Source organism: Triturus cristatus, chromosome 1_1, assembly GCF_964204655.1.
Source record: "Triturus cristatus chromosome 1_1, aTriCri1.1, whole genome shotgun sequence".
NCBI classification, from domain to species: domain Eukaryota; kingdom Metazoa; phylum Chordata; class Amphibia; order Caudata; family Salamandridae; genus Triturus; species Triturus cristatus.
Genome location: NC_140579.1, coordinates 58,032,523 through 58,050,306, shown reverse-complemented (window position 1 = coordinate 58,050,306; position 17,784 = coordinate 58,032,523). Strand labels below are relative to the sequence as shown.

General features: G+C 43.0%; 1 protein-coding gene and 1 long non-coding RNA gene across 2 annotated transcripts in view; one reads left to right on the top strand and one right to left on the bottom strand.

The window, feature by feature from the left end:
* Positions 1 to 2,010: 2,010 nt before the first annotated feature.
* LOC146869387 (natural cytotoxicity triggering receptor 3-like) overlaps positions 2,011 to 17,784 on the bottom strand; it is a 62,246-nt gene continuing 46,472 nt past the window's right edge. Inside the window, exon 3 of the mRNA XM_085653841.1 lies at positions 2,011 to 2,414. Coding sequence (XP_085509967.1) covers positions 2,299 to 2,414 — 116 coding nt within the window. The 3' untranslated portion in view covers positions 2,011 to 2,298. The remainder of the gene's footprint in view (positions 2,415 to 17,784) is intronic.
* Positions 7,496 to 17,784, top strand: part of LOC146869386 (uncharacterized) — an 84,761-nt gene continuing 74,472 nt past the window's right edge. Inside the window, exon 1 of the long non-coding RNA XR_014981416.1 lies at positions 7,496 to 7,598. This is a non-coding gene — a long non-coding RNA (uncharacterized LOC146869386). The remainder of the gene's footprint in view (positions 7,599 to 17,784) is intronic.

The window sequence follows — 17,784 nt, the reverse complement described above, 5'->3', positions numbered from 1 at the left end:
TTCAAGCATTCTATCCATCATGGTTTGTATACTTCAAAATATTCTACACCAGCCAGCTGATGGGTTTCACCAGCAAAAGCAGAATAGAGGATCCATTGTCTGGTTTAGGGAGATTTTTGCTTCTTCGTTCTCGCTTATCAGAGATCTACAATACAGCTCAGGCTTTCTGTTTGTGAAAGACCTATTGTGAGCTTACAGGGAATTTACAGCTCGCCCATTGCTTACTATTGCCTTTCTCTTCTTCTGTTTGTCTCCACCCTGCAGAGGTTCCTGAGTGAAAAGTATTTGATATATAATCCATGACATTTACAAAGATTGAAAATGTTGAATTCAATGTCTAGTTTTAAGCTATCATAACATATATTTGCCTTTCCTCCTGAAATGTTTTTTCTTTTACATTTTTTAATCAGCATGGCACTCACATTATAAATGTGAGACGTATTGGCTTTCCCAATGCTTGTCTTTGCTGTTTGCAAAGCAGTATTGCCGCTGCACATCCCTTTTTCTATAGCGCGAACTTGATCCCTAGGGATATCAGAGCGCTTTACAATCTGAGGGAAAGGAAGGTAACAGTTCAGTACATGAGTCAAATGGGAATATAAAACAGACAGAGCATCAAATAGGGCTAACATAACAAGGCCAGTTACAAATCCTAGGGGCCAGCAAAGAATGGGTTAGTAACTGATACATAGCGACATGGGGGGGGAGCAAATGATTCAACAAGAGAAGAAGAGAAAAGAAAAGAAAAGAAAATACATGATCAGCATCCAGCTCTGGGCTCAAAGGAGTAAGTCCAATGCATTAGAGTAGACGATCACGCACCCTATCAAGGTAAGAACTTGTTCTTGAGGAATCTTTTTACTTCCAATTTGAAAGCAACCTTGGAAGAGATTCTAATAATTTCCGTTGGAAGAGAGTTCCAGATTTTCGGTGCAGAGCCGGCGAAAGCTCGTAGGCTTGTTCTCTTTTTGCGAAAGATCTGAGGTTTCAGGAGGAGAGAGTTAGCACTCCTAGACGGTCTACCCCCTCTGGATAGTTCTACCTTTTGCGCTAGATAGTTGGGGGGTTTGAAGTGGAGGGCTTTGTGCGATAGGCAGGCAACCTTTAGCTGTATTCTTGCTTCAAAGGGCAGCCAGGTTAGGGATTTTAAGACTGGGGAGATGTGTGCATTTCGCTTGGTGCCTGTAACCAATCTGGCCGCTGCATTCAATGATGCCCTTAGTGGGGCCAAGGTTGCTACAACATTCCTTGTTCGGGTCTCAATGAGAGTTTCTCTGTATTCCATAGGACCACAGAAGCATCTTCCATTGATTTTGCGCTGGGGCAATTTACCTCCGGTTGTTATATTGAAGCAGTGCAAAGAAATTAAATGAACAAGCAAAATAAACTGACATAACATAAAGGTAACATACCACAGTGTGCTAACCCTCTTATTGATGCTTATTTTGGGTGACATTGCATCAAAGTCAAAACAGAGTTCACTCCATCTAGGTTGAGGACATGTGCAGAGCTCTGTCAGCTAATGTGTCAAAGCCAAACATAACACCAGATGTTCTTTGGACTGCTCTCTGGTGGACAGGAGGAGGAACTGCAGCTACAAAACACCTCAGACAGGCTCCCTCTGCTTAGCCAGTGACATTGGGTAAAAACTATGGAGTTGTGCAATATAAGATTACAGAATGTGATACAGTACAGGTATACGGTACCGTGTTCACCACGAGTATCTATTCAAAGCTGTCAATATGTTACCTGCCACCCTGTAATAATAATGCATTATTAGTTCTGCTATGTGCTGTATAATTTAGTTTGGGATCTCCAAGTGACTGAAAAAAGAGAAAACGAAAGACCAGTTGTGCTTTCAAAATGATAAACAAATGTTCACACAGTCTCCATAAAATTTCCAATCAATAACTTTATATGTGTTTAGTTCTCATACATACTATTTTTTAATATCCTGAAAACTGGATAGCACATTAGTATTCCAATATTTGACAATCTGAGTGTGTCAGGCCGGCCCTGCAGAGGAGGAGGCAACAAAGTCCAGCTCTAGAGAATATCAAACACTGCACATGCGCATGTGCAAGCACTGGCAGGCTCCTCCCAGAGGTGGAGGGGCGACGCCTCAACTCTTCCAGTCCTTGGAGGTCTCTGTTTCAAACCCTAAGGAAGGACAAGCATTCATGGCCCCACTGCTGCTAAGACATCCTGCTCAGACAGGCTGACATCTGATAGGTAGGTGGGTCTGAATGCATTGTCATCCCTCCCAGTGATGAACCTCAGGAGCAGCAACCACAATGCTCACTTGAACTTCGCGATGAGGAAGCCGGCCAGGGAGATCAGGACCAGCAGCAGAACGATCCGGAGGATTTGGAGAGCCGTGTGCAGATCACCCGACACAAGCTGTCCTTGGATTCCTGTAATTAAGGAATTGCATCAGTACCAGTAATACAGGTCAAATATTTACTCATTGGTATTGCAGATCAACGAAACAGGAAATGTTTGATTCCCGATAGTGGGTGAATGTCAGAATATTGAGGACAAAAATATGGACTACCAGAATATCATGAAGGTAAGCATGTATAGATAAGTATAGGTTCACTGCACCTAACTCCACATCTACATACACTAACAATATATAAATCTTTGAGGTACAAAGATGTGGAGTTAAGAGTCAATCAATGAATGAATACAGATCTATCGAAAGCAGCTAGTCACTCGTGAGGGTATCCAGGCGCTATCCAGATCCAGGTTATCCAGAGTAGTAATATTTGGCAGGTGATGTAAACACCTCTTAAATTCTAGTAGTAAACTCTGGCAGATAAGGTACAACTGGCACCCGTGAGACTGCTCCCTTTGGCACTACTGGTAGCAGAATTACCGCCACCATGGTGTAGTGTAACAGCAGTAATCCCACTTCAGCTAAGGTCGCACCGGTATTCAAGAGCATCCATGACAAGTTTTGTCACATAAACCCCCATACTGTGAGGAGTAAGTGTGCATACAGATCACTGCAGGGGTGTGATGGGCTCTCTCTATACTGCCTTTCTATCTGCTTTGTTCCTCACTGCTCCTCTAAATCACTCTCCTCCTGTCTCTAACCATTACACCTCTACAACTTTCTCTTCACTGCCCCTTTATTGTATCTCTCCTTCTTACTGCCACTGTCTCCTTCTCAATCTTATTTACCCTCTTACTTTCCCCTTCCCCTCTCCCCCATCGTCATTTCCTTGATTCCCCTCTCTTTCTTCTTACATTTCTTACCCTTTGTAAGCCTCTGCTCATATTTCATTTTCTTATCATTGCTCGATCTTTTTAATTCCTACCTCCTTTTCTCTGCATTTACCCTTTTCCTCCTTCCTGCCTGCTTCACTTCTCACCTTTCTCACCCTACTTCCTCTTTGTCTCCCTTCTCCTTTATATTCCCTTCTATTTCTTGCCACTACTTTTATTTCTTCAAGTTTCACAGGTTAATAACAATAGAGGTATAATGCCTGTCAGGGCTGTACTTGAATGAGGAAAGTTGAAGCTGGAGACCTTATAGGGCCTAACAGCATGGGAGATGGTTCATCACATTTTGAATATAAGTTGGAAAGTATTAAGAAGGATAGGAATACAGAAAAGTTTCTCCACTTGTGAAATCTAAATAATTGTCGCCATATTAGGATTGGCCAATGCTCTTAATATCATTGCTAAATCTCTGCTCTCGCCCTCTCTGCTCATACATGGAGTTTTCTGCTCCCCATACTTCTGCTGACCACTGGTGGCTGGTGGGGCATTAAGTTACCCTACATTCCTATGAGCAAAGCAAAGAACCATATACCTACCCTGAGACCCTATTGATGAAAGGAACAGCACCATTTCGATGAAGATTTGCAAAAACGCAATAAGCTCTGAAGGGCACTCGATATATTCTAGTACTTTTAAGGTATGCCAAGACAGCCTGATCCTCATTCTAAAGACCTAAAGACTGTAGTCCAGTCTTTAGGTCTGGACTACAGGCAGCTTTAGCTGTTTCACTGGCCACCATATGGAATCTTCATGGCTTCTCTTTGAGTCCAACTCTTTTCTACATCTATGGGACCCCTTCTGCTGGGATCATCAGATCCATTAGCGGTGACGTGGTCCTAAGTGGACGGCAAGTAAGATGAGTTGCAGAGAATGCAAGTGAAACACATGAAAACATCTGTGCATGTGTGTCCTAAATTGCACTATGGGTGAAGGCAAATTGCCCCCAGCGTATAAAGAAACAGAAGTAGTTCTCTTTTGTGGAAACCATGGTGTGTTGTTCCAAGAGCTTGTCGCCCTAGGAGTTGGGAACTCTACCAGAACGTTTTCAGCCAGGAATCTTGACATCGTCTTGGAGAAAAATCTCTCTATGGCACACTAAGTTAATTCTGTATCTTCGCCATGCTTTGGTATCCCTAAAACACTCCATAATGTAATGAAATGGCTTCCCATCAGCATCTGCGAAATTGTCACATAGGCTACGATCAGCAGCTTTCTTAATGATGGCAATGTCATCTATGTTGGTATTCCCAACTACCTCATGAAGTTATTGCAAATTGTTCAAAACACAGCAGCCTGATTGGCTCTCAATCTCCCTGCATGCACCGCAGTACCCTCTTGTCATACCCACAAAGCTCTGACTTCTGCGAGCCTTCCCATATGATCTGCGCCCGACCTTACATTTGGCTAATGTTCCATGTATTTGACTTACAAGGTCTGGACTTTTTCTCCAATCTGACAGCCCATAACTGGAACCTCCTTCACCTTTCTATCTGACTGTCAGAAAATTCCCAAACTTTAAGAAGGAGCTTCAAACCTGGTTCTTTTAATCCTTCCTGGTGCCCTTTTTCTCACCCTCGCTACTCTAAACCAGTTCAGTAAATACCTTAGCGCACGAATACCCCAATGGGAGTGAGTGGACAATCACGATAACTTGACATGACATAAAATGGCTATGTATGACATGGCATGACATGACATGTCTAGACACAACGTAAGATAAACAGACATAACTATGACACTATTAGGATGGCGGTCGGAAAATCACTCCGACCGCAATGGTAGCGGGAAAACACCGCCCACTAGGACCGCAGCAGAACTGTCGGTCCAATTAGTATGCTCCACAGTCGAAATCTGAATGCGGCGGTACAATCGCGGCATTTAACATTGCGGCGGTTGCTGCTGCCAGCAGCACCGCCGCGGTGTCCAAAAAGCATGTCCAGCATATCCCTGCACTGCATGGCAGGCGCTGCACAGTGCCTGCCACCTGGTATAGGGACATGTAGGGGGGGGTACCATGGATACCCCCCCAGTGCACCCACACCCCCAAACATATTGGGGGCCCGCAATGGGCCCCCAGAGACGTTCTCCGCATGCCTTTCCATTGCGGTTCCACCGCCGCGGAAAGGCTGGCTACCGCCGGCATCATAATCATGCCGGCGGAGCCTGGCCCTGCACCGACCCCATTTAAGTGGTCCAGCTCCGCCCGCCATGCAAGCGTGCGGACTGCAGAAAATCTCACAGCCGCGGTCGTCACCGCCATGCTAATGGGACCGGCGGTTTTCTGGGTTGCGATTGATTAAACTAGACTTAACATACCTAGACATAGCATAACTAAACATAACATAACTAGAAATAATATAAGTAGACATTACACGATATGAGTAGAGATGACTAGACATATCTAGACATGACGTAACATGACATACCTAGACATAGTTAAACATAATATAACATAGTACAACATAATATTACTAGACATAACATAACTAGGCATACAGAAGCTTTCAGTCAACGCTCTTCATCCTTTGGTCTGTACATGACAAAGCACAAGATATGAATGAATCCTAAAGAAAGTACATTCAAGTATAAAGCAATATACAAAAGAACATTGGAGAATGCAGAGCATAAGCTGTGCGAAAATAAATATTCCAAAATAAAATACAATGTTAAGTTTAATGCAGTAGAAAACACCAAAATATAATACTGTTGCATTTATTCACAAAAAAATGCATGCTTACCAAAGAGAACTTATTGGTTTTGCCAATGCTTATTTACAGGTTTCTCATGGGTACATCCAGTATGTTAGGAATTACCCCTCGTCAGGCGCCAGAATTTCTTTCCTGGGTCTCCCTCAGGAAAAGAATGACGTACAATCTTATGTAAGAAACCGTTGCACTGCTGCAACCCTTCTGCACCTCTCTTGTCTGCGAGTAAAGCTTGGTACATACACTACTCAAAAGTCAAAATGAATGGCGTCATGTGACTAAAACAGTGCACGTCATATAACAGGTAACCATGGTTATTTAGTTTTACATGCAGATGAAGCAGTACCAGTGCTGGAAATTAACGAGTTTGTAAAACTTAGAAACACAGGGCGAGATTCACAAAAGTAGCTTACACTTTTGAGAAACTTGCACTTTTGAGTACATTTATTACTTTTTGGCATATTGACAAAATCCGAGTGTAAATTACTACGAACAAAGAAAACTGTGATTTAGTTCAGAACCACATATCGCCAACCACTGGTGCTGCAACACTCTCCCATAGGAAATAATAAAGGAAAGGAACTCAAATTAACCCCCATAGGAAATACTGTTAAATTAAATTAAATATTTTGAAATAGATAAACATATAAATAATTCTAATTTAATGTTTAAAAAATATAGAAATAATACATTGTTATTATTTAATAAGTAATATTGTAATACCCCATTTTAAATTAAAAACAGATACAATAATTTTCATTAAAATATAACTACATGTTAGGCTTTGATTTGATTAGATCTGGCTTTAGCCATGACCTATTGATTTTACTAATCGTGTACATTTCATATACTTCATTATAAGGACTTTTACCTAGCCTTCTTCAGTCATTAGTCTGACAGTGTGGCATTCATATTTGTCTTCGTCTCTCTACAACATAGAACATGGGCAGCAATTTAAAGTTCTCAAGTTTTTGTGTGAAACTGGTGAGCAGCTATAAATTGCAATGCTGAATTGAGTAGTATGATTATTAAAGGCCTAGGAATCTACATTAGTATCTGGCATATGCTGTTAAATAGCATCAGTTATGTATTAAAGAACTATTTGCACTGGAATGCATTATTTGAGAGTTTTTCAACTACACACGATTGCAATCTCAGTCGCACAGTTCAGCGGTCTCCTTGATAGAGCCGCTGGCAGACATTTTCATGCAATGTAAAGGCAAGTCTTAAACAGCATCTCAGTAGGAAACAGAAAAACAGAGGCATGGACCTTAACCGTTCATCGTTAATCCATTCCAGGCTCATTCTTTGTGGTAAACTGACCAGAAAAAACAGTGTTGGGCACATTTTATGTTTTTTGGGCAGGTGGCTATTTTAGAAAGTGGTAAGCTGCTTATTTAGGTCTGGCTCCAGACATCTCTTGTGGTGTTGCAAGACCTCATATCTTCATAATACACCACATAACATATTGGTGCTCCATTTATACAATTTATTTCGAATACAGGTATATTGAAGCAGGAAGGCGTGACCTACAGAACCTACTGATGGGCGCTGATGAGCAGGCGCTGCTCCTACTCGTGGGAAGAATGCAAGAAGACTGCAAAGGTGAGATCCAGTAAGGTTTGGTTCAAGTACTATCTTTATTTAGTACGAGATAAAGTAAAACACCTCCAGCTTGTACTCCAGCTTCACAGCTCTAACTTCCCTTCACATTCAAAGCATAACATTCCACCCATGCAGATGGTTCTATATTCCATTTCAAAATGAAGACAACTCTACACATCTTCCCCCTTGTACACAAAGGAAAAAAACCCAATAAAAAACAATTACAACCACATTTCAATGTCCAATTACACAGAACAAATAACTGTCTCAACAAGTTGGAAGTGGGTCACCTCCAATTAAACATCAATCACAGAGAACCAGTTGAGGAGCATCACATTTACAGACATTCCCTGTGCTCCAAGCAGAACCATCAGCTAAAATAAGAATATTCTTCTTTACAGCTCTTACTTGAACAGGTTTAGAAAATTTGCTCTCACCCTTGATTACTATCCCACTCTTCCTGGTTGCAACCCAATCACCTTCTTTTGTGTCTGGTATTTTAACAGCTTTCCTGTCATTATAATGACTATCGGCAGCCAATTGCTTTTGACACACATCACGCTCAACAGCGGTGCAATCAACCCACACACACTCTTTTATCTTTCAGCCAACCAGGTACTTCCTTCACACCTGGCTCACGCCCTTTGAGAGAGACGAACGGTGACACACCAGTCACAGAATGTGGCATCACTCTATACGACCACACCAATTTCTTTAATTCTTCCAACCAAGACAATCCATTCGACAGCTATAGTTGTATATTATCCATTATCAAATGATTTATTCTTTCTAATAGTCCATTAGCAAGGGCCCTGAACAAAGCAACCCTTTCATGTTTGATTCCAAGTTTACTCAAGAAATTCCCCATCTTTCACAATACCAACTGTACCCCATTGTCAGACACCAAGGTCTTCGGAATTCCCTCTTTCATGAACACTCTCTCCAAAAATCCCAGAACCTTGTCTGTATCAATGCAATCGGTAGTTTCAATGACAAACCACTTGGAGTGGTAGTCCACCAAAACCATCACAAACCTGTTGTGAAAACCAAATCTGGAAATCGGACCCAAGAAATCACTTGCTACTCTCTCCCAAGGATGTTTGAGAAAAGCAGTGCAACTAGAAGGAGGCTGCCTCACAAGCTTAGTCTTATCACTGTTCGCACCTGCATAACACTCCTTCATTACTTCCTCAATGTCCCTGTCCATTCCTGACCATTAGAAGGACTGTCGGATCCTCCTCTTTGTCATATTCCTTCCCAGGTGACCCTCATGAGCGATGTCAATAATCCTCCTTCTAACCCCCACTGGTGGCACAAATTGACTCCTCCATAACAACCTCCCATGATACACACAACTCGTCAGGTACATGATGATAGCCCTTAAAACAGACATCATCCTCATGATTACCCCAACCTTCAGATACATATTTCATAACCTGTTGTAAAATATCATCCTCAGACGTGGCGAATGCCCACTCTTCCTAATCTCCTCATCCACCACATCTTCATCCTGCACCACCACATCGAGAGGCATCCTGGACAAACAATCAGCAACTAAATTTTTCAAGCCCTTTACATATTCCACTTCAAAATTGTACTCCAGTACTGATAACATCCACCTAGAAATCCTGGGAGTTACATCACCTTCTAAACCCAATTCCCCCTTAAACAAATGAATAAGGGGTTTGTGGTCAGTACGAACCTTGAAAGGTAGACGCCAAACAAAGTATCTGAAATGATTTATGCCCCAACAACACGCTAGAGCCTCCTTTTCAATAACTGAGTAGGATGTTTCAGCATCCTGAAGTCTCATAGATGCAAATCCAATGACTCTTACTTGTCCATCATAAATCTGAGTCAACACGGCCCCAACTCCAACAGCACTTGTGTCAGTGGTAATAAACGTTTTAGCATTTACGTGAAAATGGCCAAGAGTTGGAGCTTGAGCAATACAGCTTTTCACCTGATCAAATGCTTCACTACAAGCCTCATTCCAAACAAATAGAACACCCTTCTTCATTAGTTGTCTCAAGGGTTCTCAGTGAAACCTTCCACAAACTTGGAACAATATTCTGCCAAACCGAGGAAAGATTAAAGATTTCAACTGACCCTTAGTAAGGGGATTAGGAGCATTCTTTACGGCAGAGACAATACTAATTTTTGGTTTGATCCCTACCTTACATATTTTGTGCCCCAAATAAGTCACACAATTTTTCTTCAATTGACATTTTTCTTTCTTAATTGTCAGCCCATTCTCTTCCATTCTCCTCAACACCTCATCAAACACCTCATCATGATGCTTACCATCCTTTCCTACAATTAACACATCATCTCGAAAGCAAAGAACATTTCTCAGCCCTTCAAACATTTGTTGCATTTCTCTCTGGAACACCGCTGAGGCAGATGCTAATCCAAACGGCATTCTACAGTAACGAAATGCCCCCAGAGGTGTACCAAAAGACATGAGATGCCTAGATTCTTCATGTAACTCTATTTAGTGATAAGCAGCTGACATATCGATCAAACTAAATACGTCTCCCCCACCCATGGCAGTTAACATTTCTGAAATATTAAGTAACGGCTGCCTATCAACCCAAATATTTTTATTCAGGTCTCGCAAGCCCACACATAAGCGAATCTTCCGTCTTTCCTTAGGTGCCACTTCAATGGGCGCCGACCATTCAGAGTCCTTAATGGGCTCTATTATTCCTTGTGCTAAGGGTGTTTTAAGTTCCTCATGAAGAGGTTCTCTCATGAGATGAGGCACACTCCTCACTTTGTGAACAACTGGCTTAGAATTATTTTTCAAAATGATTCTGTGAGAAAATAATTTGAGTTTTCCGAGATGATCAGAAAACACCTTAGGATACTTCTCCATCACAGTCACCTCATATGTATCAATATTGTGTACAACCAAAGTAGTAACTAGTAAAGTGGCGTAGGGATTTAGAATTAAATTGAGATCTTTTTGGTGATGCCACCCTAAAAGGTCAGACCCCTGTTTGGTCAAATATACATGTCCAAAAACTTTTTTACCATTAAAGGAAATTACTATCCATCTCATCCTCACAATTTCTATGATTTTTCCACCATAGCCAGCTGCTTTAATGTCGGGCTTGTCCCACACCAACATTTCCCCTCTCCACATTTTGGAAAACGTTTCTCTAGAGAGTAAAGTATACAAACTCCCTGAATCCACCAACATTTCAATTCCACATTTGTCCAAGCTTATAACACAATGAGGTTTCTCTAATTTGGTTGTGCTTTCCTTGGGAACATCATCTATTGATAAATGTGGATCAACATCGGAGTGCATTGATTTTTCGCAAACTTCTACACTCAACATTAGTTAACGCACACTCTCACAAGTGTCATGCACCGCTTGTACCCGAGTGAATTGAGTTTTCGTTCTACAAACCTTAGCAAGGTGACCTTTCCTACCACAAGCTCGACATGTAGCACTCCTGCCCATACACATGGTACTGGAAGCAATATGGCCAGGATCGCCGCAACGGTAATATTTAATCACTCTAGTATCAAATATAGGAGTTGGAGAAGGAGTTTTCCCAGATTCATTAAATTTATTAGAAGAGTGGAAGGTCGTAACAGATTTTGCTTTCTTGGTTTCATCAACAACTACATGTACTTCAGGTACCTTTGGAATATGTTCCTTAGTCAACACTGAACTATTGCATTTGTCCATCTCCTTAATCCACAAATCTGTGTGCTCCAACCCTTTAGCAATTTCAATAGCTTCTTCAAGTGGAGAGGTGTGGTGTAGCGGCCAGGGCAGCTGACATCGGAGCACAGGGTTCACGGTTCGATCCCCGGCACCGGTGGCAGCTCAGCACCATGTGACTCTGGGCAATAGCTCACTTAGGGCCATATGTAGGTAAATTACATTTACCGATTCTTAAATACCGAATTTTACCGATTCGGTATTTATGAATCGGTAAATGTAATGTAGGTAAAAAAATACCGATTCGGTAAGTGTCGGTATTTTAGAATCGGTATTTACCGATTCGGTAATGGTAACCTGTATCTCATTGATTCCCATGGGCCACGAGGCCCATAGGAATCAATGGGAAGCCAGTTACCATTACCGAATCGGTAATGGGGGAGCTCAATCAAGGGTGGCAGGGTGTCACATTGACACCCTGTTGCACCCCTAATACCTGCATGTGTGCACATGTGGCACACATACATGCCCTGAGGGCATGTGTGTCTGCCACATTGCACACATCTAAGGGCCAAATAATGCCTTAACTGAGACATTCGTCATTTACCACCAACTTTCAGTTGGTGGTAAATGACGGTAAAATACCGAATACAGAAATTATCCCCCTACATATCAAAAGCCTAAATACCGGTCGGTAACGGTATATTTACCGAAAATCGGCCGTTACCGACCCTTATTGGGCTACCTACATGAGGCCCTTAATTTCCACGACGGCCCCCAGCGCCTTGAGACCCGTAAGGGCGAGTAGCTCGCGCTTTATTATAAACGGACTTTGATTACAATTTATCTCTAACTCTTTTGTTATTGGTACATATTACAATTTAGTCCTGGATAAGAGAATCAGCAAATTCTCCAAGTTTGCATGTTAGCGAAAGTCCCCTTAGCGCAGCAACATAAATTGCAATATCTTCATCTACCTTTTGAGTATGACAAAAAAATGTATGTCTCTCTAAAACAGTGTTAATTTTTGTAATGAAACAAATCTCGAGCATTTGCAATGTCATTTCGTAAACATTATTTGGCTGACCATCCCCATTCCTAAAGAAATTTCCGGAAGATCCTCGTATAAACGCCTCCCTTCAACACCTAAGTGATGGAGTAATATGGCTTGTCTATGCACCGGACCATACTTGTCAGCTTCTGTTGCTAACACGTAAGTAAGAAACAATTTTTTCCACTCCTTCCATGGAATAGGAGGTTCACCAGGAGTAGCAAGAAAGCTAGGTGGTGCAGACAAACTTTGATCAGCGATAATCACAGATAACCGCACGCAAATAGCATAGAATTTAAACTATTTCAATCACATGTAATTACCCTCAACAAATGTTTAAAGACAAATACAATGTGGTTCAACAGTATGAATGGGCTACCTGTAAGAAAATATGGGTTAAACAAAATAATGAACTAATATAAAAAAATTAAAATAACGACAAAATAATAAACCGGTAGTCATCTGTTTCTATTGAAGATAGTAGGTTTCAAGTTCAAGAAGATTGATGTGAGGAGTGGACAATTTCTTTGTAGACGTGGATACAAAGTGTTTAGAAGTAAATGTAGTCGGGTCCACTTTAAGATGGCGGCCAGAGGAAACAGAAACGTAGTAAAGCAAATTCCAGCCCAAGGAGTTAACATGGCCGCCGCAATGCGTGGTTTACGTATGTTTTCATTAGGCAATTGGAGTCAGACATTCATGAGGCAGTGCGCGAGAGCAAAAGCTCGTGAAGAATGCAGACAGAAGCAACGCACAAGGACTCCGCGAGAATGTGAGCGTGACTAACGATCCATTCAAAATTGAAGAGTTTGAAGAATTTATCCTCAATGCTTTCTCTGCCTTGAATATTGCAGTAGCAAAACAGCGCACTCTCACACTGCCAGCATAGCTTAAATGTCATTAAAATAGTAGAGCAACAAGTCAATTCAGTTCTCACCGCTCAACGCCGGCAGCAAATGTGATAACAGTCTCTTCGAAATCGAAGGATTTGTTCACGATGCTTCTTCTGTCTTGTATACCGCTAGATCGCAGCTACAGAACAGCGCTCCCTCACACATTCAGCACTAGCGTAAATGTAGTCAAAATTATATCAAGCAGCAGTTCCATTCAGTTTACACTGCTCAGGGCTGGTAAAGATGTTGCCAAAATCATCCAGCAAAGTTTAACCCTTACAGTAGTTGTATTGGTAGAAATCCAGGGGTGGAGGTGATAGTAAACTGCCCCCTGCGCAGTATGGGTTCGCCAACTCGTCACCAATGTAAAGATGATATCCAGTAAGGTTTGGTTCAAGTACTATCTTTGTTTAGTACGAGATAAAGCAAATCACCTCCAGCTTGCACTTCAGCTTCACAGCTCTAACTTCCCTTCACATTCAAAGCATAACATTCCACCCATGCAGATGGTTCTATAATCCATTTCAAAATGAAGACAACTTACATAGACTTTGCTACAACTTTCTCGAGTAAAAAGCTGCTCTCTGCAACCCTCGCTTTGTTGTGCCAACTTAAGAACCAGGCATGTTCTTGAGGAGGGGCAATAAGTACCGTGGAGCGGCGTCCCATTTCCAGACTTATGTCTAAGGTGTGTTCTTTTTTGGTTGAGGAGCTGACAGCAGTAATGATGCACTAGGAGAATCAAGCCATGAAGAGGCATCTGATGGCATTTATTAGGCTCGATTGGGGGTTCTGGGGCACACATGGATGCTGGGCCTAATGTGCCAGGTGCCAGCCTACTGGGGATACAGCATCAAGTGCACACTTTTAGCATGTGACTCCCAGGGCAACGAGGCAAGCAGTCCAAGACTTACTCAGAGAGGCGATGTGGGGTTAGAGCCTCAGAACCCCCAAAGCCTCAGGAATGCTAGTTTTACACAATGCTAGCCTGGCAGGCTACTTGCCACCTCCAAGTTGTACAAAGCATAAGATGATGGACGGGGCGCTGAAACTTTTCAGACACTCACCCCCAGTCACAGATCTGATTTGAATCCTTCATCGTTCTTTAGCTCACTTCGCAACCCCAGTTCAGACACAGCCATAAGCAAATCAGTCTTGAACCTGTGCCTCATGGGAACAGTCCAGCCTGATCTGCCAAGCTATGACTTCCCTGGAACTGAAACAAGCATCATGGGACCGGTTTCAAGCTAACAGCCCTCATCAGCCTGGCTAGCTTGAATCCAGTGGCAAAGTGAGCAAGGGATCCACGTCTGGGCATACCCTGTCAACTTAGGGTGAACATAGCAAACACAAGGAGATGATGGATGGAGCGCTGAAACCTTTCAGACACTCACCCCCAGTCACAGATCTGGGTTGAATCCATCATCGTTCTAGTTCAGACACAGCTATATGCAAATCAGTCTTGACCTGGTGCCTCATGGGAACAGTCCAGCCTGAACTGCCAAGCCATGTCTTCCCTGGACCGGAAATAAGCATCCTGTGACCGGTTTCGGGCTAACACACCTCATCAGCCAGGCTAGCTTGAATCCAGTGGCAAAGTGAGCAAGAGACCCACGTCTGGGCATACCCTGCCAACTTAGGGCGAACAAAGCAAACACAAGGAGATGATGGACGGAGCACTGAAACATTTGAGACACTCACCCCCAGTCACAGATCTGGGTTATATCCATCATCGTTCTTTAACTCACTTCGCCGCCCCAGTTCAGACACAGCTATATGCAAATCAGTCTTGACTCTGTGCCTGTTGGGAACAGTCCAGGCCTAACCTCCAAGTTGTACAGCATTTTTGCAAGGGCTCTCCAATTTATGGATTCTGATGACTAGCAGTCGTACAGTGAACTCCACTGGCATGAACTACCATATACCTATGCCACATAAATGACTATGGCCATACTGAGGCGCCGGGGTCGGATCAGGCGTGGACGCTGCAATACACAGCGTATCGCTGGCTGATGAATTACGCAGCTGAACATTCAAGCACAAAGCTTACTTTGAATCGTGCACTGTGGATATTGCTAGGAGAGAACCTTTTTTGGATTCATTGCTTTTCCCAGCCATAGTGAGGCTAGGACGGAATTATAACCAGTCAGAAGGCTTGAAAAATTGAGCCAGATATACTAAGCCCTGAGGAAGTCGCGGGTGTCTTGTCCAGAGCGATGAAACACATTCTGTCGTGCAATGTTATGTGCACCGTGTTCTGTGGATGTGACGTATTGCTTCTGGGGGATTCTAGCGCGGCGGTTGGAGGATCATGCTCCCACGACCCAGGCTGTTTATGAGTGTGTATGTCTTTAATTTCTTTCATAGAATGTTATGTGCGCCGTGTTCTGTGAATGTGACGTATTGCTTCTGGGGGATTCAAGCGAGGCGGTTGGAGGATCATGCTCCCACGACCATGGCTGTTTATGAGTGTGTATGTCTTTAATTTCTTTCGTGGAACGTTATGTGCGCCGTGTTCTGTGGATGTGACGTATTGCTTCTGGGGGATTCTAGAGAGGCGGTCGGAGGATCATGCTCCTCTGACCCTGGCTGTTTATGAGTGTGTATCACTTTTATTTATTTTGTGGAATGTTATGTGCCCCGTGTTCTGTGGATGTGATGTATCGCTTCTGGAGGATTCTAGAGAGGCGGTTGGAGGATCATGCTCCTATGACCATGGCTGTTTATGAGTGTGTCTTTTATTTCTGTCGTGCAATGTTATGTGCGCCATGTTCTGTGGATGTGACGTATTGCTTCTGGGGGATGCTAGCGAGGCGGTTGGAGGATCATGCTCCGACGACCGTGGCTGTTTATGAGTGTGTATGTCTTTAATTTCTTTCATGGAATGTTCTGTGCGCCGTGTTCTGCGAATGTGACGTATTGCTTCTCGGGGATTCAAGCGTGGCGGTTGGAGGATCATGCTCCCACGACCCTGGCTGTTTGTGAGTGTGTATGTCTTTAATTTCTTTCGTGGAATGTTATGTGCGCCATGTTCTGTGGATGTGACGTATTGCTTCTGGGGGATTCTAGAGAGGCGGTTGGAGGACCATGCTCCCCTGACCATGGCTGTTTATGAGTGTGTATGTCTTTTATTTCTTTCGTGGAATGTTATGTGCGCCGTTTTCTGTGGAGGTGACGTATTGCTTCTGGGGGATTCTAGAGAGGCGTGCGGAGGATCATGCTCCTCTGACCCTGGTTGTTTATGAGTGTGTATCACTTTTATTTATTTTGTGGAATGTTATGTGCGCCATGTTCTGTGGATGTGATGTATCGCTTCTAGAGGATTCTAGAGAGGCGGTTGGAGGATCATGCTCCTCTGACCATGGCTGTTTATGCGTGTGTATGTCTTTTATTTCTTTCGTGGAATGTTATGTGCGCCGTGTTCTGTGGATGTGACGTATTGCTTCTGGGGGATTCTAGAGAGGCAGTTGGAGGATCATGCTACCCCGACCCTGGGTGTTTATGAGTGTGTATGTCTTTTATTTCTGTCGTGCAATGTTATGTGCGCCGTGTTCTGTGGATGTGACGTATTGCTTCTGGGGGATTCTAGCGCGGCGTTTATGAGGATCATGCTCCCACAACCCTGGCTGTTTATGAGAGTGTATGTCTTTAATTTCTTTCATGGAATGTTATGTGTGCCGTGTTCTGCGAATGTGACGTATTGCTTCTGGGGGATTCAAGCGAGGCGTTTGGAGGATCATGCTCCCACGACCCTGGCTGTTTATGAGTGTGTATGTCTTTAATTTCTTTCGTGGAATGTTATGTGCGCCGTGTTCTGCGGATGTGACGTATTGCTTCTGGGGGATTCTAGAGAGGCGGTTGGAGGATCATGCTCCCCTGACCATGGCTGTTTATGAGTGTGTATGTCTTTTATTTCTTTCGTGTAATGTTATGTGCGCCGTGTTCTGTGGAGGTGAGGTATTGCTTCTGTGGGATTCTAGCGAGGTGGTTGGAGGATCATGCTCCCCTGACCCTGGCTGTTTATGAGTGTGTATGTCTTTTATTTCTTTTGTGGAATGTTATGTGTCATTAGCATGATTAAACAAGCATTAGGGAATTTGAAAGAGTCGGTCCATTCTGTCAATCTGCAACTTCAGCAATTACGAACTGTCTGTATGTTGTATTATACGCCGGCTAAAGTAGCTAAATGGGCCCAAGGAAATGTGATGGGCGATAAAAAATATTGCCCTAAATGTGGACTATATGCAGCTAATTTACTACACATGTTCATATCATGCCCAGCATTGACGTTTTTTTGGCAGAAAATGGAACAATTATTACAGTCTAAACTTGGGTTTGAACAACCACTTACTGATTTAGAAATTATGTTGGGGTATAAGGAGAATAATCCAACGATAGCTCGTCTTTTTTCAATTCTGATGGCTTCTGCCAGATTAACTATAGCCAGGGTATGGATTTCTCCCACACCTCCGTTGGTTGAAGATTGTTGGGTCATAATTAAAGAAACTTATGGTTTGGAGGCTGCCTTAGCAAAAGCAAAGGGAATTCGCTCTTTAGTTAAAT